At 42.8% G+C, this 27,620-nt stretch overlaps 1 protein-coding gene and 1 long non-coding RNA gene across 2 annotated transcripts; both read right to left on the minus strand.

Annotated features, from left to right (window-relative positions):
- Nucleotides 1-1,602: 1,602 nt before the first annotated feature.
- DSTN (destrin, actin depolymerizing factor) lies at nucleotides 1,603-27,257 on the minus strand. Its single transcript, XM_086333828.1, has 4 exons — nucleotides 27,181-27,257; nucleotides 7,221-7,528; nucleotides 4,621-4,697; nucleotides 1,603-2,802 (listed from the first exon to the last, which is right to left on the minus strand). The coding sequence occupies exons 1-4, from the start codon at nucleotides 27,181-27,183 to the stop codon at nucleotides 2,693-2,695; spliced, it is 498 nt and encodes a 165-aa protein (XP_086189954.1). The 5' UTR covers nucleotides 27,184-27,257; the 3' UTR covers nucleotides 1,603-2,692.
- On the minus strand, nucleotides 9,249-23,116 carry LOC147360910 (uncharacterized). Its single transcript, XR_015139490.1, has 3 exons — nucleotides 23,027-23,116; nucleotides 10,412-10,512; nucleotides 9,249-9,292 (listed from the first exon to the last, which is right to left on the minus strand). It is a non-coding gene; the product is annotated as an uncharacterized LOC147360910 (long non-coding RNA).
- Nucleotides 27,258-27,620: the final 363 nt, after the last annotated feature.

The following is a 27,620-nucleotide window of genomic DNA, read 5'->3' on the forward strand; positions in this document are numbered from 1 at the left end:
TAGACCTGGAAGCCCCATTGCAGCTTTTTGGACTACCTCTGGTCACCTGCGTGGGAGGGTCAATAAAATGCACAACCCCTGGGATGCCTGGCCTTCAGGCAGTGAAACCACCAGACATGCTCCACAAATGCCTAATAGGACGCAGAGCCCAAAAGAAGAGTTGGTTTCCTTCCAGCCTCAAATGGAACAAAACCTAACTCAGAATTCCAGATTTTACAAATAAATAACTCACCAGGGGTGTGATGGGAATACCTTGGCAGGGTGGGGGGGGTGGGGGGAGAGACCCGAGTGCTGTATGACCTTGGACAAGTTACTTTACCTCTCTGGACTGGCTGAGGCCCTGGCTCAGTAAGTCCCCTTTCAGTGCCCCTCCCCAACCATGTAGTGACCGTTCTTCCAGCCCCAGCCCAGCTAGAACTTGGTCTGGAGATGGCTTCCACATTTTGAAAATACCCCAAATTGTGACCAATCAACATGTCTGTCCTCAGGCCCATTTAGGCTCTGAGAGTCCAAAGACGAGCTGGTAAAGAGTGGAAGTCACACAGGTGTGTGTGGACCAGCTGTACTCTGAGGGGAGAGGGGCTCTAGGAAAGGAACCCACTCGACCAAGCCCCATCTTTCCACCTGTCACTGTGTTCATGGTTTTCTCTGAGATTAATATTCTCGGAATAACTAACTTCACAGCCCACCTCTAAATGTCTGTTAGCTCTAAAAGTCAGTGGTGGTATCTGCTGCCACTGCCTCGGGGCAGAAGAGCAGTCGTTCAATGAACCCTGAGTCAGCTTTCCACCCGCTCTTCTGCAATGTGTGAGCACCTGTCAAAGTATAAATGTGCTGGAAGCAGACAATACCTGCAGTTGTATTCCTCACCAGGGTCAGCTGAGGTCCAAGACTCTCATTTTGCAACAGTTACCTGTAGTGCTGGTGAGCAAGAATCTAGGGCCCCAACCTCAGGAATCTAGAAGCTCCTTGACAGAGAAGTGACTATTAGCATTTCCCAATTTCTGGAGCTGAGTGCCAGGAGCTATTTACATGTCACACCCCCGGGCACTGCTCGAAACCTTCCCCACAGCACCCCACACACATACCTGCACAGAGGCAGGTGCTCATACAAGCGGCTCCACACGTCACAAGGTGAAACCACAGAGAAGACTGTCTCCTGAACCTCCTGGCTCTGCCTCCGAGGCTGATTCTTCACCAAGGCCGTCTGGGGCCTGCAGTGCTTCTCGGGCGCCTATCCATACAGTCACTGAGAGCACTGCTTTGCAGTAGAGAAATTTAGGATGAAAGAATGACAAGCAGCCTGTATGTCACCAGTAGCCAGCACCGTTTTCTAGATAATCTGGAAAGAAGTATTTTGATCAAAGCATAACCTTTTTTTGGCTCCCAAACAAGAGAAGAGATAACAGCCTGGCATTTAGATAAACATTTGGAATAAGAACGACTTCCAAATATATACCAACCTTTTCATTCAATCAGAGGAGGAAGGAGCCGTGATCTTAACTGTAATTGTCTGAAATAGCCAAGCCTCCCCACCTAACCACACATGTGGAAGGCAAAATCCTTTATTCCCAAGTCACGCATGAATAATTACACAGGAGAGAAGTTAAAAATGCTTCCTTTATTACATAAAGCCAGTACTGCTACTTCTAAATTCCACCGTTTGTGGGTCTCTAGGTGCTCAGTGTTATGCCTGTGATGTGAAGGACAGTCACTTCCAGGGTGCTCAGCGCGGCTTCCTGTGTCGTCCATCATACCTGCTCCACACCGCATGTACAGTTGCAAGCTACTCTAGGAGAGGAAGTTCTCCCGGGCCCTAGAGTAAAAGTAACATTCTTCCATACTTTATCATACCAGAAGCAACAAAGTTCTGAAGGAGACATAATTAGTTAAAGACAGCACAGAGTCACAGTCTGTCAATACACTACCCTCACCGTTTTTCATTAACAAAGTGGGTTACGCTGGAGCCCAGGTCTGCTTTACAATTCGCTGTTATAAGATGGTGCACACTCTCCTGAATCCAGGGTGCAAGGCCACTCTCAGAACAGCCTCCCGACCAGCCCTGTGAGTGAGTGGCCCCAGGTTCGCGAGTGGCTTTCTCTACCAACTATGGGCTGCAACAGCGCTCTGCAAGGTCAGCACTGGTTCGAAGCCTACACCTTTCAAGGCAGTCTCTACCATGCATCCAGTAGAATCACCAAGTTAGGACTTTAGTGCTGTTACATGTGAGGAGAACTACTTTCCCTGATTCAGTTTAGCTCAACAGAATAAAGAAATTTGGGCCAAAATTACAACCAGATTATGACCAAATCTCTAAGCAAAAAAGAAAAAAGTAAATACCTGGTGAGGTTAACAAAGATGCAGTAATTCTCTTCATGTGGCCACCTACTGGTTTGTGAACTGCACTATTAAATATTAAAAATTACGAGCTTTAACAAAAATGTTTATAACAAGCCAACTCATCCAAACAGGCATTTGGCCAGTAAGAAGTTAATTTCACACCAATAAAGTTTTAGAGTGTAGATTTATTTAGGGCCATTTGCACATGTTCATAGAATAGTTTACCCCCACAAATGACAAGACAGCTCCCCTTCAGTGAGTCCCTAGCCTAAACATTATCTGCTTTACTTATACATAGCAAGAGGATAACATTAAACACAGAAGCTTTCGATTTGTGGCACCAGATGATGGTCTACACAGGGCATCCTTCAAAAGCTACAATTAGGGATCCACCTAGCTTTTCAGCAATACAAGCCCGATTGAGGTCTTCTGGCCCATTTGCTTGACACTCGTGTTTTATGCCTAGGGAGGAAAGAAAACAATTATGTTTAGTTATGGCAGCGGTTTACCTATTTCTTTAACACAGCAACTGTTTTAAAAGGCCGGTTTAAACAGGGGTGGGACAGCTGTGGCAGAGCAAACCGCGGGCGAGTACACGGTGATGAGTCATCTGAAAGCACGGGCACCGGCGAGAGAGACTCGAGAACTAGTGCTGACAAAGAGGCGCCAGACCTAGCAGCGCACATTCTAGACGCTTCCACTCACATAACAAAATCAGCCAGAATTACTCTGCGCTGTTAGGAGCAGGGGGCAGGGAGGGGCAGCAGTGAGGCTGGGATGCTGGTCATCAGATCAGGAGACAACCATGCTTCACGTACGCTTTCCATAGGTAGGCTGTTTTCAACAAAAAAGTTAAAAAGCGGGAGTAGGAATCCTTTTTCCTGGTTTTTGAAACGTACGTTAATACATGAATTTGACACTTTGATTCAGCCGGCTGGATTGAGGAGTAAGAGCACAAAGGGGATCATTCTGCCCAGAAAGCAGCCCTCCGGTGGCTGCACACCCCACGTCCAGGCAGCTCTCTCAGAGACGGCCTAGTGATGGCCTTCTCGGGAGGACAGCGCACGGCACCGGGAGTCCCGTGTACAGCAGAGGCTCTGCAAACAGCTGCTCGCTTCTGAACAGCTGCCTTGTTTTCTGGTTTTCCGTAGTTTTGAGACTGTTTCTTGAGCTGCTTTTAGCACAGAGGGGCAACTTCTAGACCACGCGGGACCACCGGGAGAAAGCCAGAGATGCTTTCGCTGGGGAGAAGGGCAGGAGGGGGATGCCTTGCGAGTCACCAGAGCGTGTCCACAGAGCAGCTCCTCTCCGGGACGGCAACACAGAGCCGGGATACATCCCACACCAAACAAGCACGTGTGGAGCCAGACAGGGATGCAATGAGGCAGCACCAGGTTTCAGGGAAGGAAGTGAGAATTTTGTTTTCCCACGTAAAACAAGCTAAGGCAAATCTGCCCTACTGCAAGAATATAAAACCAGTCACAGTGAAACCAAATGAACATGACCATGGGCCAAGCCCTTGTGACCTTGGCTCTCCCAGCGGTTTGGAGCCAGTCACAGCAGGAAGGCGGGCACCTTCCCACCCTCAGCTGGGAGGACCCAGGCCCACAGAGGTTATGCAGTCTGGGCTGAGCCACACAGCAGTTAGATGACAAGCTCAGCCCTCAGTGGGCTACGGGCACTGGCCCCATGCTCTGTCCATCATACCAGCATCTCCATCTGGTTGGAGACAGAAAGTAGGTCCAGGCCATCTTCTCAGGATCCCCGTGACCCAGCGGCAAGTCACATATAACCGGCCAGCCCTGGCCAGTCTCCTTTGGACACAGTTGAGTCAATAACCTAAAAACCATACCATTCCAAAGAAAAGCCAGCAATAAGAGCATCCCTTCCCATTTATGAACACGTCCTTTTTGCTACTTGGCTACGTTCAGAGGCAACAGCAGATTTATCACTTACTATGACCGATATAAACCAATTTGTCTCCACCTGCCCTGAGAGAAACTTGGCAACGTCTGAAACTAGTTTCAAACCAGACTGAACAAGCTACACACACACACACACAATGTTGAGAGCGCAGAGTATCAGGCACAGGCCTCCCGGCCCAAGGACCTGCAGGAGGCAGAGACGTGCTGAGAGCCGGCTCTGCCTCCGGGTGTCCTCAGAACAAGCAGTGCCCTTCGCTCCGTGTGGAGGTTTACCAAGGAGATGAGGAGCCGCTCTGAAATGAAGCCCCACTCCTTGGCTTGCCACACCCGACACCTGGCGGAGGCTAGACCTTACCTTGGAACTTCTTTTTGATGGCATCCTTGGAGCTCGCATAGATCATTTTACTCTTCAGAGGAGCTAGTTCTGGTGCCCTGGAGAGGAGAGGGGCCCCAAAAGAAGAAAACCAGTTTAGAGAAAGCACAACTAACATCGCGCTACACAACTGCATCAGATGGGGGAGGGCCCTCAGCCTTCTGGGAGAACTTTTCCAACTGCACGGTTTTCCAGTTCTGCTCCGAGACTGTGCCGGACGCGCATACATAGAGCAACTTGTGTTGACCAAGGAAAAAAGTCAGGGACCAATGATCAGATTCAGTTAATGGAGTGAAAATAAACAACACTGGATAATTCACTGTATTATCAATTGTCTTCTTGAAAATACCTTTTTAATCATTTGTATCAATAAAGGATTGAGTTCAGGCTAATAACCACCATCTTCATGAGAGGTTTTTTAATAATTTCTGGTGGGAAAAACTTTCAAAATACAGGAAAGTATAGAGAATAATCTGTGAATCAAGTATCTGCCACCCAGAATTAAGAAATGCTCCCAATTTTTGCTTCAGGTTTTTTCGGGAGAAGAATGTGAGTGAAGTCCAAGTCCCCGCACTGCCCTCCTGGTCACCGTGCCCAGGTCCACTCCAGCAGCAAACTCTGACCGTGTGCGCCTGTTTTCCATCTCGGTCTAGCGTCACAAAACACAACACAAAGATTTCTTCTTCTAAGCTTAATGGAAGTTCAGCGATAATGATGTCTTGCTAATATTACTATTACGTTACATTCACAGATTTTTCAGTGCCTCCCCCTCTTGAAAAAATACTGCATACGCTTTACCACATTCATTAGCAGCAATACTGAAAAGCAACAGATACATTAACAACCCACAGAAAAATCTCATCTCCTCAAACTGCATATCCACACATGCATTATTTCTCACTGCACCACTGAACCTCAGGCCCGCCTGCGTTCTACACTACATGACACCAAAGGGTAAAAGGAGTGTAGTTAAATACTTTTAAGCACTTAACAACTCCATTTAGTGGCCACATTTCCAGGACATCATCAGTCATGAACACCATGGACTTGTGTGTCCCTCACCCAGTCTGATGCCTGCCAACAGCAGGCCAAGTCTATTCTTGGGAACAAGATGCGCATTCCTCCCCATTCTAGGGTCCAAGGAGGGTGGCAAAGCCACAACGTGGACCTCAGATACACGAGCTACAAAATTCAGTGGGTACGTTTCTTATGCAAAATAGGTCAGGGACAAAAAAAGCTTTAGCTGTTCTCATTTTACTCTAACCAGATCTTTAAAATACTTTAAGAGCCATTCCCTGGGCCCTAAACAGAGCCTTTTACAGGAAACTCCTAAAATAAGGTTTTATGTTTTAAAAAGTAACAATGCAAAATAAAACACAGCACTAACACTGGAATTTTCTCTTCTTCATTCATTTCCCAAATGTTCTTTAATGACGATGTATCATTTTCTTAGTGGGGAAAAAAAGGGATAAAAAACCAGGATAAAAATAGTGCAAATAAAGGAAATATTCACCAATTTAAAAGCTTAAACTTTTACCTGCCATATCTGCGGCTCAGAGTAAATTCCAGAGGGGCCAGGGCTCTCCCTGCTTTTTTCACAGCTACTTTCCCAGCCCTAACACAACACCTGGCATGCAGCAGAAATAAAAGTTTAACAGATGCACTTTCATTCAACATGCTCAGTGTTAATACTCAGTACTATCTTTAAGCATGTGTCTGTGGCTACCAGGCCTGCTCCACAGCAAGAGCCCAATATGACCTCACGTCTGTAACCCCAAGGCATCTCTGCAACCCCATGGCATCTGTTTCCCCAGGTGCAGCCAAGGGCCGCAGTGGACTAGGGGTGGCCTAGAGTCACATTCCTTGAAACCAGAATGCTCTGATCTCCCAGTCCCCTGGCACACAGCTAAAGAGCTAAACCCCTGCTTGCCTTGCCCAGCTCAGGCCAAAGGATCAAGAGGACCCACAGGGCCCACCCTTGCTCCCCAAATCACAAGCCATTACCACCTGCCCCTTTAGAAGCTGGAGAGATTCTCACTATGTGGCAATTCCATATCATGGGATGTATAGTAATATGACTAAGTGAGGATCAGGGTGACTTTCAAGTCAAACTTAATCTCAAGTATGAATTTACTTGAAAAGACCAGAATAATTTAAACAGCCTTTCAAGAAAAAGGCCATGTAAATGGCTCTACAGTTCTTTCCCGCTGTGTGAAGCAGCACTGTTGACAGAGCTTTCTGCAGTGATGGGAATGTTCTGTCTCAGCGCTGCCTAACGAGGCGGCCACTCATCACACGTGACTACTGGGCATCTGAAATGTGGCGACTCAAACTAAAGCCGAACTTCTGATTTTGTCTCATGTCAATAGCCCCAAGAGGCCAGCAGCTACCCTCCTGGAGAGTATGGACGAAGAACAAATCCCAATCAAAGATGACGACCGCACCCGCTTCAAAAGCACAAATCAATTGGGAAGAGGGCTGGCTCTGGGCACAGTGTCTTGAAGACTCTGGAGAGGAGCTAAGCTGACAACAAGAGATTAACTCTGAGTTTATGAAAACTTGGTATTTTTAACAATGCTTACCACAGGAAAAACATCAACTCCTCTTTTCTGGATTCCTTTGTTTCAAAGCTTGCATCATACAGAGCATAGCGACAATCTTTTTCAGGAAGCATCCCCACAAAATGCTTGAAAGGATCGGTTATGGTGACACCAACATCTCCCACCAAGATCTCTTTGCCTTCCTCCACGATGATGCACTTTTTGTCTGCACTGAGACAGAAGATGACAGCCTTCTTTCTTTTCTTGATTTCCTCTGGCGTGGAGCACTTCCGAACTTTCATGTCATAAAAAATGCGACATACTTCATCGGCAACTTGCACTCCTGAGGCCTAGAGTGAGAAGAAAAGAACATCATAAAGGGGTACAACCTTTATCATGCCAAATAAAAAACACTATGACTTCTGGTTATAGACTGGTATGCACTTACATGTCATCTACTAGGAAGACTAGAAAATCTGAGCTGCAAACACTAATCGCAGTCATTAAACTTTAAAAAGATGACACGTACAAAGCCGTTCATCACATTACGTGGGAGTAAGGGAAGATGTGGCCACAGCGGCTCCTCTGACCCCAGAACCTGGAAGACAGAGCTTCCTGGGGTGGTAGGCTAGTTTCTTCTCACAGAGGTTGCTCAGAGCCCAGACTGTGGGGAGTTCTCTCTGCAGTTCAGGTGTTAACACCCCCTCCCAGATTCTTTTCATAATGAATAACAGATGGTCAGAGTAGCTGGGTTGGGAAAACTCCACTTCTACAGCATACCCTTTGCTAATATTTTAAAGGTTTTTGTTCTATTCACATGTCAAAATTATGATTAATATCCAGTAATGTATCAGTCACATACCTTTTAAAATTTCACTTAAAAAATCGCCAACTTTTAAATTAAAATTAGAATAAGTAAGATTGCTAGGAGACTAGACCTTAACTATTTACACCACAAGTAAAGAAATATTTATGTGATGTGATACAAGTATTAGCTAACTAACAGTGATAACTGTATTGCAATACATAAATGTATCAAAAACCAACACCCTGTAAACCCTAAGCTTACATGTTACATGTCAATTTTATCTTAATTAAAAGTAGATATTCACTGTTATAACAAAGAGGATAACTTAATTCGGGATTGTACTGACCAGAAGAAAACACACAACCTTTTATCATATAATATTTGCTATCCTTAAATGAAGAAGTGGTCACACAAGATGTTGGTAACGGAAGATCTAAAACTGGGTTTTGATCTTTTCATCTTAAGGAATGTGCTATTCTCATTAACTTTATTTACAATTTTTTATGCTTCATTAACTACTTTGGTTTGCATGTTAGCTTTTCTAAAACAAGAATTGTAAACTTAATGGAATTTAACTACTGAACAATACCAATTGTTAATGACACCCAAAATTAACATCAAGTTTTTAAGAAGTTAAAATGCATGTGAGATGAAAAAATAACCCGCACACTAGGAAAAAAATTTGCAAACGATACATCCAATAAGAAATTTGTATCTAGAATATAAAAAGAAACCTTATAACCACAGTTTAAAAAAAAAAAAAAGACAACCCAATCTAAAAATGGGCAAGCGATCTGAATAGACATTTCTTTAAAGAAAATTTAAAAATGGCCAAGAAGCACTTCGAAAAAATACTCAACATTACTAGTCATTAGGAAAGTGCCATAAAGTCAAAACCATAATGAAAAAATACTGCACACACACTAGGATGGCTGTTAACAAAAAAGATGACAATGACAAATCTTTGTGAGGCTGTTGACAAAACAGGGCCCTTAAACATTGCTGAAAGAACCTGTCAAACAGCACAGATGCTTCAGGAAACCGTCTTGCAGTTCCTCAAAACATTAAGCATGGAGTTAACACCCAGCAATGCCACTCTTAGTTGTATATACAAAGGAAGTGAACGTCCATACAAAAATCTGTACCTGAAAGTTCATGGCAGCATTATTCCTAACAGCCAAAAAGTAGAAAGAACCCAATGTTTATCAGCTGGTGAACAGATAAACAAAACGTGGCATATCCATACAATGGAATATCACTCACCATAACAACGAGATGCTGTCACCTGCTACACTTCAAACTGTACCTTGAAAAAGATTATGCTAAGTGAAAGACTGAATTGGGAGGCTGAAGAAGACTCTTTAGAGTCCCTTGGACACCAAGGAGACCAAACTAATCAGTTCTAAAGGAAATCAACCCTGAATATTCACTGGAAGGACTGATGTTAAAGCTCCAATACTTTAGCCCCCTGACGTGAAGAGCTGAGTCGACTCATTGGAAAAGACCTTGATGCTGGGAAAAATTGAGGGCAGGAGGAGAAGGGGGCGACAGAGGATGAGATGGTTGGATGACATCACTCCATACACATGAGTTTGAGCAAATTCCGGGAGACAGTGAAGGACAGGGAAGCCAGGCATGATACAGTCCATGGGATTGCAAATAATTAGACACGACTGAGCAACTGAACAAATGAAAGACCAGATGTAAGAGGCCACATATCTCACAATTCTATTTTCATAAAATGTTCAGAGCAGGCAAATCCATGGACAGTAGATGAGTGGTTGGAGAGGGAATGGAGAGTGACTACGGAGCCTCTTTCTGTAGAGACAGAATGTTCTGGAATTTGACAGTGGTGATGGGTGCACAACTCTGGAGATAAAACTGAAAATCTGTGAACTGTACTTTACGGTCTATGAACTGACTCTCAATAAAGCTGTTACTTAAAACTGCATGTAAGAATTCTGGGGGTTAAAATACACAAAGATCCTAGCAGTTACTTAGTATTAAGGTAACTGGGCCATTTAATCATTCATTCATTATAAAAGTCGGACATGGCTGAGCAACTGAACCACAGTCCCACCTAATCTAATCCACATCCAATCACTAAAGTTAACGTGTCAGTTGCTCAGTTGTGTCCCACGCTTTGCGGCCCCATGGATTGTAGCCCACAAAGCTCTTTTGTCCGTGAGATTCTCCCGATAAGAATACTGGAGTAAGTAGCCATTCCCCTCTCCACGGGATCTTCCCAATTTAGGGATTGAACCCAGGTCTCCTGAATCACAGGCAGATTCTTTACTGTCTGAGCCACCTGGGAAGCCATAATTCACCTCAATCCCACCTGATCTAATCCAAATCTAACCATATTCACTTCAGTCCTAACTAATCTGATCCACATAGATACAGAAAATTAAGGCCAGAAAATTACCTCAAAAGTTGCACAATATCACTTTCCCACTTCTAAAAACTACTTTCTTAAACCTTCTGTTACTGCTTTAGGAGAAATATTGTTCCAGTCGTCACAGTCATCTATGTAAAGCAAGTTAAGAATCTTTATTTTGATTTTTCACCCTTCTCTGCCTCATTCACTCTTTATACCTCAGATCAATTCTCTAAAACCAAGTTGAGTTAAAACCACTACCGCATACTTCCATGTGTCTCTAACCCATGACACTCACTACAGTTTCAAGTCTTGTCTGTAAGATTATTTGACTGTCTCCCCAAAGGGGTGGTAAGTGCCTTAACACTCTTAAGTCTGTCTTGTTCACTTTTATATTCACTTGATATCAAAGATGAATCAGATTCTCAAGGACATGCACTGATGGAGAAGACGAAGACAGGGGTAAAACACTCATTATTCCTTGATAAACTCCAACAGAAGGGCGTTTATAGCAGGCAAACTGGGGGTGGGGTGGGGACACAGGTAAGTCACGGAGCGTTTCCACTCTCTCGTGAGTCACTCTTTCTGAGGGCCTGGAAGGATGAAAAGACAGTTTCTGACTAACAGGACCCAGCGTGCACAACATGAGAAGAGGGGACTGAGATGGGGATGGGCAGGGGGAGGGGGGAGGTACTGGATATTTTCAACATAAAGGTGACCAGAGCTGCGCTTTTGGAAAATAATGAAGAGACGCATAAGACAACCAAGCAGGAAGAGAACTGTGGCAAGACCATCACCTGCAAGGCTGATTCTGTCAGCAAGGCAAGAGCTGATGAAGACCTCATCAGGGAAAGGGGAAGCACGCAGGGAGGAGGGTAGGCGGACGCGGTGAAGGTGACAGTCACCTGTGCACCACACCCTGGCTGGGAAGGGAGGGTCGGAAGGAGTGAGTCAGAATCAAGTATTTAGTCAGCAGGAGGCTGACTAACATCACGAAACACTCATCTTCGTTATACAAGTACAATCTCTTTGTGACGAGTTAACGCTGTAACACCAGCTTTTGCCCTTGAAAGTAATTTAAAAAATGTACAAGGCAACATGTTTATTTGATTCAATTGTAATGAATAAAATACGCTTCAATGTGTTAGACTTTGGTTTACTTAGCGTATACTTGGAATATATTTGGTATGGAAGATTAAACAACTGGTCCCTAGACCCCTGATAATGACTCTTATGAAGCTAAACTAAAACAAAAACCGCAAGGGCCGACTGAGAAGGCAAGGGAACCACTACTCCTCCAGCCCAACTGGCTCTGCCCGCGCCCCCCACCCGCACCCGCTACGGCTCGGGGCACCAGCAGGGCTCTTCTTCCGCCTTCCATCAGCAGGCGACAGGGAGCCAACTGCAAAGCTGGGGTAGAGACTGGTGGGATGGAAAAAAGGAAAACTAATCCTTAAGTAACTATAGTTTACTAACTTTTTAGAGGCCAAAAGAAGCTAACTTGAAATTAAAGTATCAGAATTATGAGAGCAACAGCTCCACCCAAGCTTCCCCACAACCAGCTGCGTCACCTCGGGTGTGTCACTTAACATCTCCAAAGTAAATGAGTTCCTCAGCTGACTTATTAGATCAGTATTATCACCTGGGGATCCTGTTAAAAGCAGATTGTGCAGATTCCGATTCAGAGTATCTGGGGCAGACTCTGAGATTCTTACATGGCCAATAAACTCCAGGCGAAGACTGATACACTGCTGCTTTAAGTTTTAAGAAACATGATAAAATCTTAGCACTCATTGCTATTTTACTTCTCTGCCTACAAGTTTAATTTTTATAATGAAGCAGTAGAGATAAGAGTACATTACAAAAATGAATAGGCCCAAAGTCAAAGCATTTTTGGGAACACGGTCTCCTTGTAAAGCCTAAAGGGGTCCCTTCTCCACATGGTGTTTCAAACAGAAGACACAGCAGTAAAGAAGCCAATTATTCTGAAATATGGTCCATCTATCATAAAGATTAAGAATTCCTATGAGTAGTAAGTCCCCTGGATTTGTTACCACAAAAAGACATTACAAGGAATCTTCAAAGCAGGTGTAACCCTGATACACACAACCACTTGTTTACTGTGTTTTTACCTAACAGAAAAGATCCTCTCCCATAAGTATCAGTTTTCAGTATTTTTCTAAAATGTTAATTATTAACATATTAACTGCTAAGCTGTCAAAAAAAACATCCAAAGTCTATTTTTTTTTTTAAAGGAAAACCAAGCTCAGTTGGGATTCTAAATTAATTTCTCTGGTGGTCTAGGGGTTAAGACTCCGTGCTTCCACTGCAGGGAGTACCAGTTCGATCCCTGGTTGGGGAACTAAGATTCCACATGCTGTCCAGCAAGGCCAAAAAAAAAAAGGAAATTTATTTCTAGAGAGTTATTTTTATTCAACTGCAAAGTTTTAACAATAAAGACCTTTAAAGGATACTCTGAAATAGGACCAAAATCTGCTGCAGTTAGGAAAGAAAATCTTGAGAGCAAAAATAGATCTGCTATTACAACAAGAGCCTTGTGATTACCTTAAAAAGATATGTTATCCACAATTTGAGTTTCTCTCTGTTCTGTATCAGTGACCACTGGAGAATTAGCAGTTGCTCTTAGAACTCCACCCCCATGTCAAAATAGTTGCTGTTAAATGATTAACTTCACTGTATTTTATCTCATGTGGCTACCAGTTTTAACTTGTTCTTGAAGCATGGGAGTGCTTAGCCCACCAGGCTCCTCTGTACATGGGGATTCTCCAGGCAAGGATATTGGAGTGGCTTGCCATGCCCTCCTCCAGAGGATCTTCCCAACCCAGGGATTGAACCCAGGTCTCCTGCATTGCAGGTGGATTCTTTACCGTCTGAAACGGATCTCAAACCTGAGTCATCTCTAGAAGAGCTTCTGTAAAACACTGATTCAGAGACTAAATGAATACATGGAGGCACTGCCTTTTATACTCAACATACACTCAATGTACACTTGTTTTTAAAAACTTATCTTTACTAACAGAGAGGGAAGGAAAAGCTACAAAGACTGTAAAACACTGGGTATTTTAAAGTTGCAGATGAGTGAACACATTTAAAACATCAATTCTCTCCATTCTAGTGGAAGGGTGGTAAGCTTCGAAAGAAGCTCAAGTTTCTGATTCAATTACTGTAAACAACTGAACCAGCTAAAATGTGATGGTTCACAGCAGCCCATCTTTCCCCAGAATATCACAGTGGTCTATGCCTACACCACCAAACGCAAGGACGACGCCTGACCGGCTCCAAACTTGATGTCAGCTATACCCAACAAAGCCCTCACTGGAGAAAACAGGAATGAAAGCTACTGTCTTACCTCCGAAAATTATTATATTTTAAAAAATTATTTCTCTAAGCTGAGAGAGTCTGAAATATTTGAAAGTAGGATATTGCATAGCAGACAAATACAATTTCAAATTTACAAAAACCTGGCAGAAAAAAAGGCATTAATTACGTCCTTTCTCAACCTGCCAACTCTTAACACCCAGCATAAATGCTAATCAAAGGAACTGGGGAGTTTTAAATGGGTTCATGGATATCCTTTACCTACACTCTCCTTGCACAAGGGCCAGGAGAAACAGAAAATTACTGACTACAAAATATTTAGGCTTCTGCCTACTACACACAGTGCCTCGGAGCAATAATGTTGAGATAACAAATGAGAGTGACAACTATGTCAGGGACATTTTTACATGTAAGGTTTAAAAGCCTCACAGATTCTGGGTCAAGAAGGGTGCTGAACACATACATCTGTCTCCCTACCAAAATGCCACTGAATGTTCAAATAAATACGAATGCAAGTCTGAGAAGGATTTAGGTGCCCAGGTCTCCTCCTGAATGCCACTCTGCCGCCACCCCACATCCCAGGAATTCTGGCGAGGGTCAACAGAAGAGTCTTTCTGGCTCAGTTAACACGCCGAAAACAGGAAAATAGGTGGCCATGTGTAGGTGTCACTCTACCACCAGGCCCTGAAGCCTGACCAGGCATCTCTGACTCTGCAGTCCACTGTTCCAGAGAGCCGTGCTGAGCCATAGTACCTTCTGTGATGACACAGACGTTCTCTATCTGCACTGTTCAACGCAGCAGCCACTACCACATGGGTGACTGAGCATGTGAACTACGGCTGATGCAACTGAGGACTTTAAGTAGCTTAATATAAAACAACATACAAAAAATTTACTCAATACATACTAAAACAGTACATTTTGGGTAAACAAATTTATATAGCTTATTATGTCATTTTCTGTCTTGGAAAAACTATTTAGCTTTATGGATGCCTCGTATCATCAGGAACCTCAGTTACTGTACTAGGCAGTAAAATAATGCCTCCAAGGGTCAGGATTTCAACTTGAGTTTAACAATTATAGCCAACTACTGCTGGAGGTGAGGAGGCAATCTTGGGGGGGAATTCAGATAACAGACTCTCTGAGAGGGGTGTATTCCATGTGTTAATTTGGAAAAAGTCAAAACCACCAGATAATTTAAAACTTATAAACCTGACCTACATCAGTAAACCACAATTCACAAGGATGAAAACTTGGACCTGTGGGGTGAGCTAACAGTTTCTGTACTACAGTCTGTCCCTGCCCAGTAAGTATAGATCAGACCATCGACACACAGCATCCTCTATCCCTTGGTAAGTCCAAACTGTCCAGAGCTGCTGAGGATGGTTTTATATATTGTGCCTTGCTCATGGGGGCCTGACCAAGGGCGCAAGAAGGAGCTAGTTAAGTTCCTGTCCCACTAGCCAAGATAGGTAGGTGCCCATAGGCCCTAGATGTGGGACAGCCTGTCTCCCAAGGCCACACCACCCCGAGGGATGGCCACTCTTTCATTTAAACAGTCACTACAAAGACTATCAGTGATCCAGAAAACATTCCAAGTTAACTCCCTGCCCTAACTCACTGGTTCATTCCCCCAAACCAGGGCGACCAAACAGCGTTAAATTGATAGCCAATTACCACTTGTACAAGTCCTTCTTCACCTCACAGCAAAACAAACCATGTCCTTGAGACAGTCTATGCAGATCAAACAGCAACTCTACCAGCTATATGGTAAAATTCAGAGGTGCACAAAAATGATTTTATGGATACACTTTACTTAGTTGGGCGGGGGGTGGGGGGGGTGCGAGGAACCTCTACTTCAAAAACCTAAATTCTCTGAACCACCAGCCATAACCTCACCAGAAAAACAAATCTTACAGAAAAATTATTTCAACACCAAAGTAGACTAGACATAATAAAAGCCCAGTTGCTAAAAAATAATCAATCTCTCTTGCTCGGATTGCCTGCACTCATACAGACAATCTGACTAGGGTTAACAGGTTCCTCACCCAAGCTGGGAGGCAGGGAGTCAGAGAGGGTGGGGAGGAACAATAACAAACCGGACAGAGAAATAAAACCTAACAACAACAATAAAATACATAAAATTAACAAAAAATTTAAAAACAACAATAAAAAAAAAATAACAATAAACCTGACAGAGAAAATAAAAGTCCCCATTCCCCTCCTACCCACTCCCAAAATGTAGACAGAAGAGCGGGAGGGGGAACACCAAGCAGCAGCGAGCACAATGGCAAGCAGTCCTAGGTCTTTCCTGTTCTCTTTCAAGCGTCTCATTTCCTTCAGGATAAACCCATGCCACGCAAGTCCTTTATGCCGTAACCTTCCAGTCTCCTTTCCCACTTCTCCCCGACACCTACCACGTAACTGCGGTCAGGCACAACTGTGACTCCCTGAATGCACCACACGCATGAGTGGTGCTTTACTTTCCTCCTCTCCTCTGGCAAAGCCTCTAGGGCTCAGCTCAGGCATCTCCTCTGGGAAGTCAAGGCTTACCTGGTCCCTCAACCACCATCTGAACCCGAGTGACTCAAGGCTTCCATGTGCCAACACAGAGGATAATCATTCCTAGCACAGCATCACCAAGGACGTGATCAACTTTCTCTAGACTGCATTCCTTAAGGGGAAGAACTAACTATTCTACCTAAGAAATATCATCTACTTGATTAGGTTCTGAAAAATGATTATTCCATTTCTATGAAATGCCCTTCAACATGTTTTTCCCCATCCTTTACAGTACAATACTTACACCAATGAAAAGATTGTATCTCAAAACTTTAGGGTCTCCTGAAGGGGAAAAAAAAGAGCAAAAAACTTGTAAGCAGAACTTCAGGGGTTCAGAGGTTGAGACTCTTCACTCCCAAAGCAGGGAGTCTGGGTTCCATGCCTGGTCAGGCAACTAGAGCCTACATGCCACAACTTGGACCCAGCGCAGCCAAATAAATAATTTTTGTTTTAAATTTCCTTTAAAAAAAGGAATTTCCTTTCTAAATTTCCTTTTCCCTGGTGGCTCAGATGGTAAAGAGTCTGCCCGCAGTGTGGGAGACCAGGGTTCAATCCCTGGGTCGGGAAGATCTCCTGGAGAAGGAAATGGCAACCCACTCCAGTACTCTTGTCTGGAAAATCCCATGGCTGGAGGAGCCTGGCGGGCTACAGTCCCTGGGGTCGCAAAGAGTCAAAGACAGCTGAGCAACTTCACTTTCACTTTAAAAACACTTCTAGCAATTTCCATTGATCTCCCTTGGACTGTTTTTTCCCCTGATGAGACATGCTATTCTTGTCTTTTTCTTAAAGACACAAAACTTCAGTCCTCTGAATGCTTTTTGCAAAAATTTATGTTTGTTTTTTAGGTTCCTCATAACTGACTGACAAAAAAAAAAAACTTTTAAAGAAGGAAAAATTTCACATAGCTTGATTTTATAAGTGACAACTCACCGCATATCACATCAAGGATCCATGAAAGTACTTGTGAAGATGGTGAAACTGAAAGATATTTTTTGCGCTATAACTGATAAACTGTTAATTTCAGGTGTACAGTACAATGTAATGATTCAGTATTTGTATACACTGTGAAACAGTCCCCATAAGTCTGGTGAACTTCCATCAACATAAACTTACAATCTTCTTTCTTGCGATAAGAACTTTTAAGGATTTGTTCTTTTAGCAACTTTCAAATATTCAGTAAGTATTATTACTTATAGTCGCCAAGCTGTTCATGACATCCCGGGAACACCGGAGGTTTGTGTCTTTAGATCACCTTCACCCATTTCGCTCACCATCCTCTTTGGCAACCATCAGTTTGTTCTCTTATCTGCGAGTGTGGGTTTTTTCTTTAGACTCCTTATATAATTGAGATCATACAGTATCTGTCTTTCTCTGTTTTACCTACTTCACTTAGCTTGTTGCCTTCAAGCTCCATCCATATTGTTGCAAGTGGTAAAACATCTTTTTTATGGCTAAGTAATATTACATTTATGTATTTATAAGTGCACATATATATGCCACATTTTCTTTATCCACTCATCCATCAATGAACACAGGCAGCTTCTATGTCTTGTCTACTGTAAAGAACGCTGCAATGAACAAGGGCTTGCATACATCTTTTATTCCTTTGGATAAATACCCAGAAGTGGATCATATGGTAGTTCTTTTTGAACTTTTGGAGGAATCTCCATACTGATTTCCATAATGAAAAAAAGAAAAGAAAGAAAGAAACTGAAGTCACTCAGTCGTGTCCAACTCTTTGCGACCCCATGGACTATAACCTTCCAGGCTCCTCCGTCCACGGGATTCTCCAGGCAAGAATACTGGAGTGCCTTGCCATCTCCTTATTGAGGGGATCTTCCTGACCTACAGACCTAACCCACATGGCAGGCAGACACCTTACCATCTGAGCTACCAGGGAAGCCCAATTTCCATAATGACTGCACCAATTTACATTCCCATAAACAGTGCACAAGGGTTCCCTTTTCTTCACATCCTCACCCACATCTGTTATTAACATTTCTTTCTTATAACTGATATTCTAATGTATATATAGTCAATTAATTTACCTCAAAAGAACCAAGATTATACAGTTGACCCTTGAATACCTTGGGAGTTAGAGGGCCCGACCCTCAGTGCAGCTGAAAAGAAGCATATAATTTTGCAGTCAGCCCTCTGAATCCGTGGTTTCACATTGGTGGATGCAACCAACCACACATTGTGTAGTACCGCAGCACAGATCTATTGAAAAAAATCCGTGGCTAAGTGGACCCAAACTGGTGCTATTCAAGGGTCACCTGTACAATGGGAAAGGACAGTGCTTTAACAAACAGTGCTGGGAAAAGTAGACAGTCATGTGCAAAAGAATCTTACAACATAAGGAAAATGACTCAAAAAATGGATTAAAGACTTGAATGTAAGATCTGAAATGGTGACTCTCCTAAAAGAAAACACAGATGGCGAACTCTTTGACAGGTCTTGGTGATGATTATTTGGATCTGACTACAAGAACAAAAGCAACAAAAGCAACAAATAAGTGGAACTATATCAATGAAGAGACTTCTGCACAACAAAGGAAACCATCCAACTGAACTCGTGGGAGAAAATATTTGCAAACCATGTACCTGATAAGGGGTTAGTATCTAAAATATGTAAAGAACTCACTCATACAATTCAGGAACAAAAAATTCAATTAAAAAATGGGCAGAGGCTCTGAATACATGTTTTTTTCAAAGACATACAAATGGCCAAGAGGCACATGAACAGGTGTTCAACATCAAGGAAACAAAATCACAATGACACACCACCTTAACTCTGGTATCTTTATCAATGTCCTCTGCCTAACACATACACACAATCCCCCTCTACCCAGAACTGTATCCTAAGTGCTGAGGTCAGTTCTTGGCATATAATTTCTTAAGTATTTACTGATAAACTGTTGATGTTGTAAACCTTGGGGCTTCGCTGGTGGCTCAGATGGTAGAGTCTGCCTGCTATGCAGGACACCTCGGTTCGATCCCTAGGTTGCAAAGATCTCCTGGAGAAGGAAATGGCAACCCACTCCAGTATTTTTGCCTGGAGAATCCCATGGACAGAGGAGCCTGGTGGGCTACAGTCCATGGAGCTGCAAAGAGCTGGATATGACTGCGCAACTAACACTTCCACTTCCATTGTAAACCTTGAGGGCCAAGAAGAACTGTGTTTCAATCTCCATTAATTACTTCAGGAAAAATATGAGTGGAAGACAAGATTTTTTATATTTAGAATCAAAGTCATCTGAGAAGTCAAATTAAAAAGTTGATCATAAAAAAATGATCATGTATAATGATTCCAAGCAAAATAACATGAATTTAAAGAATATAATAAACAACTAAAAAGACATGTTTTAATGCACTCACCCACTGTTTGCATTTTATCTACAATTATTTAAGTATGCACTAGTGTAATCAGAATATAAAGAAATGAGACTATTCATGTAATTTGGATCAAAGGTGGTTTAATATTACTATTTTAGCCAATGCTGCGGAGAAGGCAATGGCACCCCATTCCAGTACTCTTGCCTGGAAAATCCATGGACGGAGGAGCCCGGTAGGCTGCAGTCCATGGGGTCGCTAAGAGTCGGACACAACTGAAGCGACTTAGCAGCAGCAGCCAATGCTGATAAGCAGCACTTAACCATGTGCCAGGTATGCTTTAGTTTATTACATACACACCTCACCCAGAATGCTGGGATGGCAGGTACTATTACCATCCCCATCTGGAAGCATGATGAGCTGGAGACACCGCACAGTCAGTCATGTGTCTAAGGTCATATAGTTAATAAGTGGCAAGAGTCAAAACACCTAGACAGCCAGACCCGGTGTAGTCTCACAGCTATGATACAATACCCCTTCCCTGGGCTGCTGTAAGGATGAGTGAGATACAGTAACACAATGCCCGACACACAGTAAATACTTATAAGTTATCTGAGACAGCATTACTTCTTGTTCTTTGTTAAGCTTTCAAGTGCTCTTCTATGGTTCAGGATACCTCGGTGAGCATCAAATATCATTGTTTCATTTTTAAGAGAAGGGAACTGGCACTGCTGATGGGGCTTCTGTACGCCAGAATTATATCAAAGCTGCCACTCTGGACAATACTTGCCTTATCTATCTCAAAGGATTTTCACTATAAGACTCAAATTACATTATAACACTATACAAAGAGAAGATACTTAAAACTCAATTTCCATTGTATTTTTTTAAAAAAAGGTAAGGAAGAATAATAAGCATAAAAATCAAAGCAATCCATCTCTGTGGGAACCTGCCCCATCATAACGAAGAATGTCCTTTCATTCACTTTCATTCAACAACATCTGTTGCGGGCCTACTAGCAGAGACTTCATGCTATTGAAACACACAAATCCTGTCTTACGGAGCTCAACGGTCCAGTTCCACAAAACATCTTAACAAGTCCCATAAAACAGTGCAATCAGTAACAGTGCTATCTCAGCAGTCATATGCAAACATGCAGAGAATTAACAAAAGTGCTGGTATCCACATTAACTTCCCCTTACAAAGTCTGACACTGGTCCATCAAGGCAGCCACTAGCCACTACATGTGGTTTACTGAGTCCATTAAACATGGCCAGTGTGGCAAGTAACTGCATTTCTAACCATATTTCACTTTAATTAACTTAGGGACTTCCCTGGTGACTCAGACGGTAAGAAGTCTGTCTGCAATGAAGGAGACGTGGGTTTGATACCTGGGTCAGGAAGATCCCCTGTAGAAAGAAATGGCAACCTACTCCAGTATTCTTGCCTGGAAAATCTCATGGACAGAGGAGCATGCCAGGCTTATAGTCCATGGGGTTGCAAAGAGTCAGACACAAATAAGCGACTTCACTTTTACTTTCTTTAATTAACTTAAAATTTAAAATCAATTATCCATTCCATTACTGGAAAACCAAATAAGCTTGGAGCAACTTAGGTATGTGAATCTACTTTTTCAACTGTAAAGTTTATATCTAAATATATACCAAATGTGTCCAGTGAAAACTGAGGGTCTGAATTGAGATGTGTTGAGTATAAAAATATATACTGGATTTCAAACAATTTGTATGAGAAAAGGATGTAAAATGTCTCATTTTTGCATTGATTAAATGTTGACATATTTCAGATATATTTCATCTTTTTATTTTTCTAATGGGGCTACTGTAAAATTTAAATACGTAAGTAATTCACATTTTATTTCTATTCAACAACACTGGTCTAAAGATGACTTAAAACATTCTCAACACAGAAATTTGAGAATTCCTCAGAGCTTCGACAACTGACTTATAAGATTGCTCCCTAGCAACCTAGAGAAGTTTTACCCATATTTGCCCATGCTTTACTTTCAGCTCTATTACTACCAAAAAAAAAAAACAAACTATGAGCAAAAATGGGCTACATGAAACAATTAAAAAATAAACACTAATTACATTTACAAGTTGGCAATCTCCTGAAAACAGATCAAGATAGGAATATGGGTAGAAAATTCATCTTTCTTTTCTGTGATAAGACAAAGAGTAGCAACAACCTATAAAGTAACGCAAAAATGTTGAAAGGAGTAAACAGTCTTTCCTTAAGGTGATCCAAAAGCACAAACAAAGATAAATTACTTTTAAATTAGGTTTCCTGCTATAGTATACACTGAAGTTTCCATCTTTCAAGCACTCATCCTAAACCTTGTTGTAACAGTGTAAGATAAGAGTTCTTTGATGGTCCCTTGTCAGGTCAAAAATAAGTAAAGCCAAAGTCTTGTTATTTCACACTACAAATTAAAATATGAATTTTAAGAATTTTGATTGCATTTTTACTGAAATCGGGTATTTTTTAAAGATCTACCAAAAAATAGATTCTTCAATTTTAACACAGCAGACACATCATGAAATAGGGTAAACAGCACATAAGCATTACAATGTCAGCTACTAGAAGGCAATCTTAAAAGAGTTAAAGATCACTCAACTCTATGCAGTCCTTGTACAGAAGAGTCCATGATGAATTAAGCAACAAGTTTGTCAAAGCATTACTGAGATGGACCAATCTGACGTCTCTCTTCTATGCTTCTCCCGATGTAAAATTTCAAGCAAAATGAATAGGGGACAGCTTTTAGAAGAACAATTCCAAGTGAAACTCACTTGTAACATTGAGGCAAGGCGGCAGGGACAGAAGAAAAAGGAATTAAAACATTTCTGAGTGCGATGTATAATACAAATCTTTGGGTATATCTCTCATGGACAACCTGGAGAGGAATATTATGCTATGTGGGTAGGAAGCTCAAGATGCTGAAATGACAAGCATTATTTAGGTATGCAAATACCAAAGAGTCCAACAGAGACTAGACCTGGCTATTCAGACTAGAGCCTTCAGATCAGATCAGATCAGTCACTCTGCAGATAAAAACAATGTACATTTTAAAAAAACAGTTTTTAAAGAGTTTCAATTTTTTTTTAAATTTCAAATTGAGTTCAGCTCAATTATTACTGAAAGAAAATAGCTACATTGTCATAAAAACACAAATGTTTAGTCTTCCTATATACTAAAAACATCATTTTGACTTAAACCAGTTCTATTTGTGAAAAACGATAATGGTTATTTTTGCTTATTTTTGATAAACTTTTTTTTTAGAGACATTTTAGGTTCACAGCAAAATTGAGCAGAAAGTACAGATTTTCCATCTATCCCCGTGTTTGTTTTCTTTTTTCTTTTTAAAATATCTTGGCTAAATATACTGCCTAGGAAAAAAGAAAGAAAAGGATACGGATAAAGCAGAGGATGTTAATCTCCACACCCAAACATAGAACTCTCTTCTGGATCACTCTACCACTACCAGAGCCTCACAAGGGCAGCTGGCTAGAATTAAGAGTATTGAGCTTAAAGAAAAGCAGGTGCCAGAGATGAGGGACATCAGTCTTCATTACGCAGGTCTGGTTCTGAAATGTCTCATTAATATTCTTTTAAGGCTGGATTTTATGGATCCACAAATGAGCTGAGATGAAGACATGAGGAGTATTTAAACAATGTCAGGCTCACTGAGAATGTATGCGTGTAAAAAATGAAAATATACTCAGCTATTGCTAATGAGAGAAACACAAATTAAAAGAATGAGAACCCATTTCACACCTACTGGATTGGTTTTCAAGGTCACATAATGCCAAGTAATGAAAAGACATAGAGTAACTGGCTGATGGGATGCAAACTAGAACTAAACCTCACAAAGCTCTTTTTCTCAAAGTTGCAAAAGGATGCATGAAGCATGGTAACATTTATATAAAAACTAACAATACATCAAGGAAACATAATACAGATACACACATGTACAGCTCAAAGTGTGGAACATCAATGAGAATCAAATGAATCAGCTGCAGGTGACCATGTTGAACTGTACCTGAGCCCTGTGCTCCTGGAAAGCAGAGATGATTAAGAAATCCACTCCCATCATTTTGTGTTCAGGGTAACAAAATGACCCTGCCCTTCTCAGTTTATCAGCCCCAGGTTTCTTTTTTTGCAGATGTTCCTCATTTTAATTAATGTTCTCTCAATCCCAACAGCCTGCAAAAATCATCTCCTTAATTGGCCAGTAAGTGTATTACTTCTTTGACAAGGAGACGTTACCTCTAGGGAGGGAAGGAAATGGGATGAAGATGCATAATTTACCTAACATAAAAACATGAAATATGGCAAAAAAGTTAATCTTCTTTTGTACATAGGAAACTGTTAATTCTGTGTACCTTCCTGCTTAAAATGTTTCAAAATCAGTTTTTAAATTATTTTAAAACCAGATATGGAGCAGAAAAGGCCCCAAGTCAATTAATCCTTTACAGACTGTTTTCAAATATGTTAAACAGGCATAGGAATAATACATGACCAGCCTTTTCTACTGGATGGCTGTAAGTAAAAACGTTTTTGCTAATCATCAGGTGGCAGGATACACTTATAATTCATTCTGAGCCAACAGCTCAGTTTGTTAGAGCTGAGTTCTGATCAGGGTGAGGTTAAGGAAGAATTAATGCCTTTGAACTGTGGTTTTGGAGAAGACTCTTGAGAGTCCCTTGGACTGTAAGGAGATCCAACCAGTCCATCCTAAAGGAAATCAGTCCTGAATATTCATTGGAACAGGACTAATGTTGAAGCTGAAACTCCAATACGTTGGCCACCTGACGGAAGAACTGACTGACTCATTTGAAAAGACCCTGATGCTGGGAAAGATTGAAGGCAGGAGGAGAAGGGGATGGCAGAGGATGAGATGGTTGAATGGCATCACCGACTCGATGGACATGAGTTTGAGTGAACTCCAGGAGGTGGTGGTGATGGGCAGGGAGGCCTGTTGTGCTGCAGTCCATGGGGTCGCAAAGAGTCAGACACAACTGAGCGACTGAAGGGTGAGATTATCATGCAGACCTTTACTATTTCAGGGGCAAGACTACACTGACTGGCCAGAGAGCCACACAGCTATGCTGCAAATGCATTTACATTATCACAAGAGTAGCTAGGCCAGTCTCCTGTGATGTGTCAATCCATACCCAACAGGAAGAACTACTCAGCAGACAACCCTAGGAATTTGATGATAGGCTGGTAAATAATCTTCGTATGAGGAAGCTGGCACACCCAGTACACACGCACACCAAAGTTTTGTTTGGAGTGTGTATATGGTTCCTGTGAAGGGCAGGCTTATGGGGTGTTTTTTGTTTTTTCTTTTTTTTGGCACTGTAAAGTGAGACTATGCAAACATGAAATCTCATTTTAAAGTGCCCAGGGTGATTTTGGGGGTTGGTTTCAAGTTACTTTATTCCCAAGTGCTTCTAGAAGTTAGTGAGTACCAGGAAGTGATTTTGTTAATGTAGAACCAACTCATCAGCAGTTAATACTTAATCCTAAAAAAAAAGCTAAGAAACTAACCAACAGATCTAAATAGTTTCAAACACAGACGTAAAGTGCTACAGTCTGGAATAACTTTCAATCTTTTCAATCTTCACTATATTCTTTAACAGCCGGATTGAAGGGAGGATGCTCTTGTGCTCATAAGCCTAAATCGAACAGTAACTTTTAAAAATAGTCATCTACACAAATAAACCTATCTACAGAAGAGTCTCAGACACAGAGAACAAATTCAATTCATGGTTGTGAAGGGGGAGGAGGTTAGGGGAGGGATGGAGTGGGAGTTTGGGGCTAGCAGATGGAAACTACTATACAGAGAATGGATAACCAACTAGGTCCTACAGTACAGCAAAATAAATCATATTCAAATATCCTGTGACAAACCACAATGGAAAAGAATATTTAAAAAGAGAATGTATACATGTGTATGTGTGTGTGTATATATATATATATGTACAACTGAAGCACTTTTCTGGGCAGCAGAAATTAACACATTGTAAATCAACTACACAATTAAAAAAATAGAAATAGTCATCTGCATTCTGAACTCACATTGAAAGCATCCAAACAAGAGTAGTTCATAAATTTTTCCTAAGTTTGAAATGTATTCAGACTCCACCCATCTTGATTTTTATTTCTCCTCCTCTTGAGCCATAAATAAAACCGACCATTTTATTTGAATGTACAGAAATGAAGTTAAGCTTTAAAATTCAAGCATTTAACTAAAGTAAAAAGGTTTGATTCTTTTTTCAAACAGAAAATGAAGCTACATCATATCAGAAGGCACTAAAGCAGGCTCCAATCTGATTCAAAGCACTTGGACTGGAATGGATGGCCTTAAATTGATGAAAACTCAAAGCCGTTGGATGAAGTCTTTTAGTGTAGAGTAATATATAAAGTAGTATAATCTTAAAGCAGTTAAAAAGTTGTAAGATGCTGATCCTCTCTGTAGCTCACAGAATTAAACCAAAGAAGAATCAAAAATCGAACAGCAAATTCCTACTCCGTATTCTCAGTCATTAAGAAACTACTGGTTAATCTTTTTTCTTCCACTAATGAGCCACTCGGCATAACTATGAAAGAATACCTTAAGAAAATCCAAACTGTTACTCAGTGAAAACATTTTGTATGCAGATGAACTGGTACTAGCTGCTTTCAGGCAGACAGATGCAATAACAGTGTAATATTTCTAACAAAGTCTGGTAAGCCTTCGCCTGCAAATCATTGACCAAAAATGGTAACAGTGTGCGCGGACTAAAGAAAATGACTAAATGTTCTACTTGGTTGTCCAGTTAATACCACGGTTCTACAGCAAACTAGAATGCTACTTTGGAGGGAAAAATAGGTACATTAAACAAAAGGTCCAACATCTAGAATATGCAGAACATCTGTTTACTTTTAAGCAACTCGGATAACTTGATAGACTTGACAAAGCTTTTTCATTTACTTTTATTAGCATCCCAGCGTCAGGGCCACCCCGCTGTACGCCAAGGGCTGGCAGAACCAACCTGCCTGCAGGTAAAAGAAAATCTGTGACCACACGGGGAAGCCAGACAGGCCACCGCCCGGCCGGACCGGAGGGACGCGGACCGAACCGTCGGGGGCAGCAGTCAAGTGCCACAGGCCAGGTTCAGAATCACCAGGGTCAGGCCAGGTGGTCATCCCGCGCCCCCCCTCCCCCGCCCCAGGTGGCTCAATCAAGGCCTCATTCCTTTCCCTAGATGCACAGACCTACCGGGCCGAAACCACCCGAGTCGCTGACCGCCCGCGCCCGGCCTCGGCCAAACCAGCGCCGACGAAGCCTCCACTGGAGGGAGGGCAGGTGGGCCCTGGCGGCGAAGCCGGGGCGCCGGGCGATCGGCCCCGGCTGGGCTGCCGAGGCCGCGCGGGAGGCCTCGCGGCGGCGGCGACAGCGAGAATGTGGAGGCCGGCGAGTCGCCCCTGCGCGCGGCCCGGCGGGTCGCGGCAGCGGAAGCCGGGGTCCCTTCTTCCCTCCCCTGCCGCCCCGACCTCGAGGCGCCCCAGAACCCCGCTCACCATGTTCGCCGCGGCGGTCGCAGAGCGCGGAGAGGGAGCCGGCCGGCGCCGAGTCTACGGAGCGTCCTCTTCACCGCAGCCCGGGCGAGCCTCCCGGGGGTGGGCGGGCACCGCGGGCCCCGACGCGGCTGCGCACGTCACGCGCTGCCCACCGTTGCTAGGCAACCGGCCGGCCTGGCAACGCCCCGTCCCCGCGGACCCGCCCCACTCCCCCATCTCCATCCCTCAGCCTCCTCTGACTCCGGGCAGGCGGGGTCCTCCTCAGCTTCCGGATACCGGGGGTTGGACCCAGTACCCCTCATCAATTAGGGGCGCTGACGAGGTCCTCCCCAAGCTCGGACGAGGAGGCGGAGCTTGAGCAGGGGGCGGGGCACGTGGGGGCCCCGCCCACTGCGTTGCCGTTGTCCTTACATGGAAGTAGCCACCTGGCCAGGTGTGCG

This window comes from Bos grunniens, chromosome 13, assembly GCF_055505025.1.
Source record: "Bos grunniens cultivar Pamir isolate PY7600 chromosome 13, Bosgru_T2T1.0, whole genome shotgun sequence".
Classification (NCBI taxonomy): domain Eukaryota; kingdom Metazoa; phylum Chordata; class Mammalia; order Artiodactyla; family Bovidae; genus Bos; species Bos grunniens.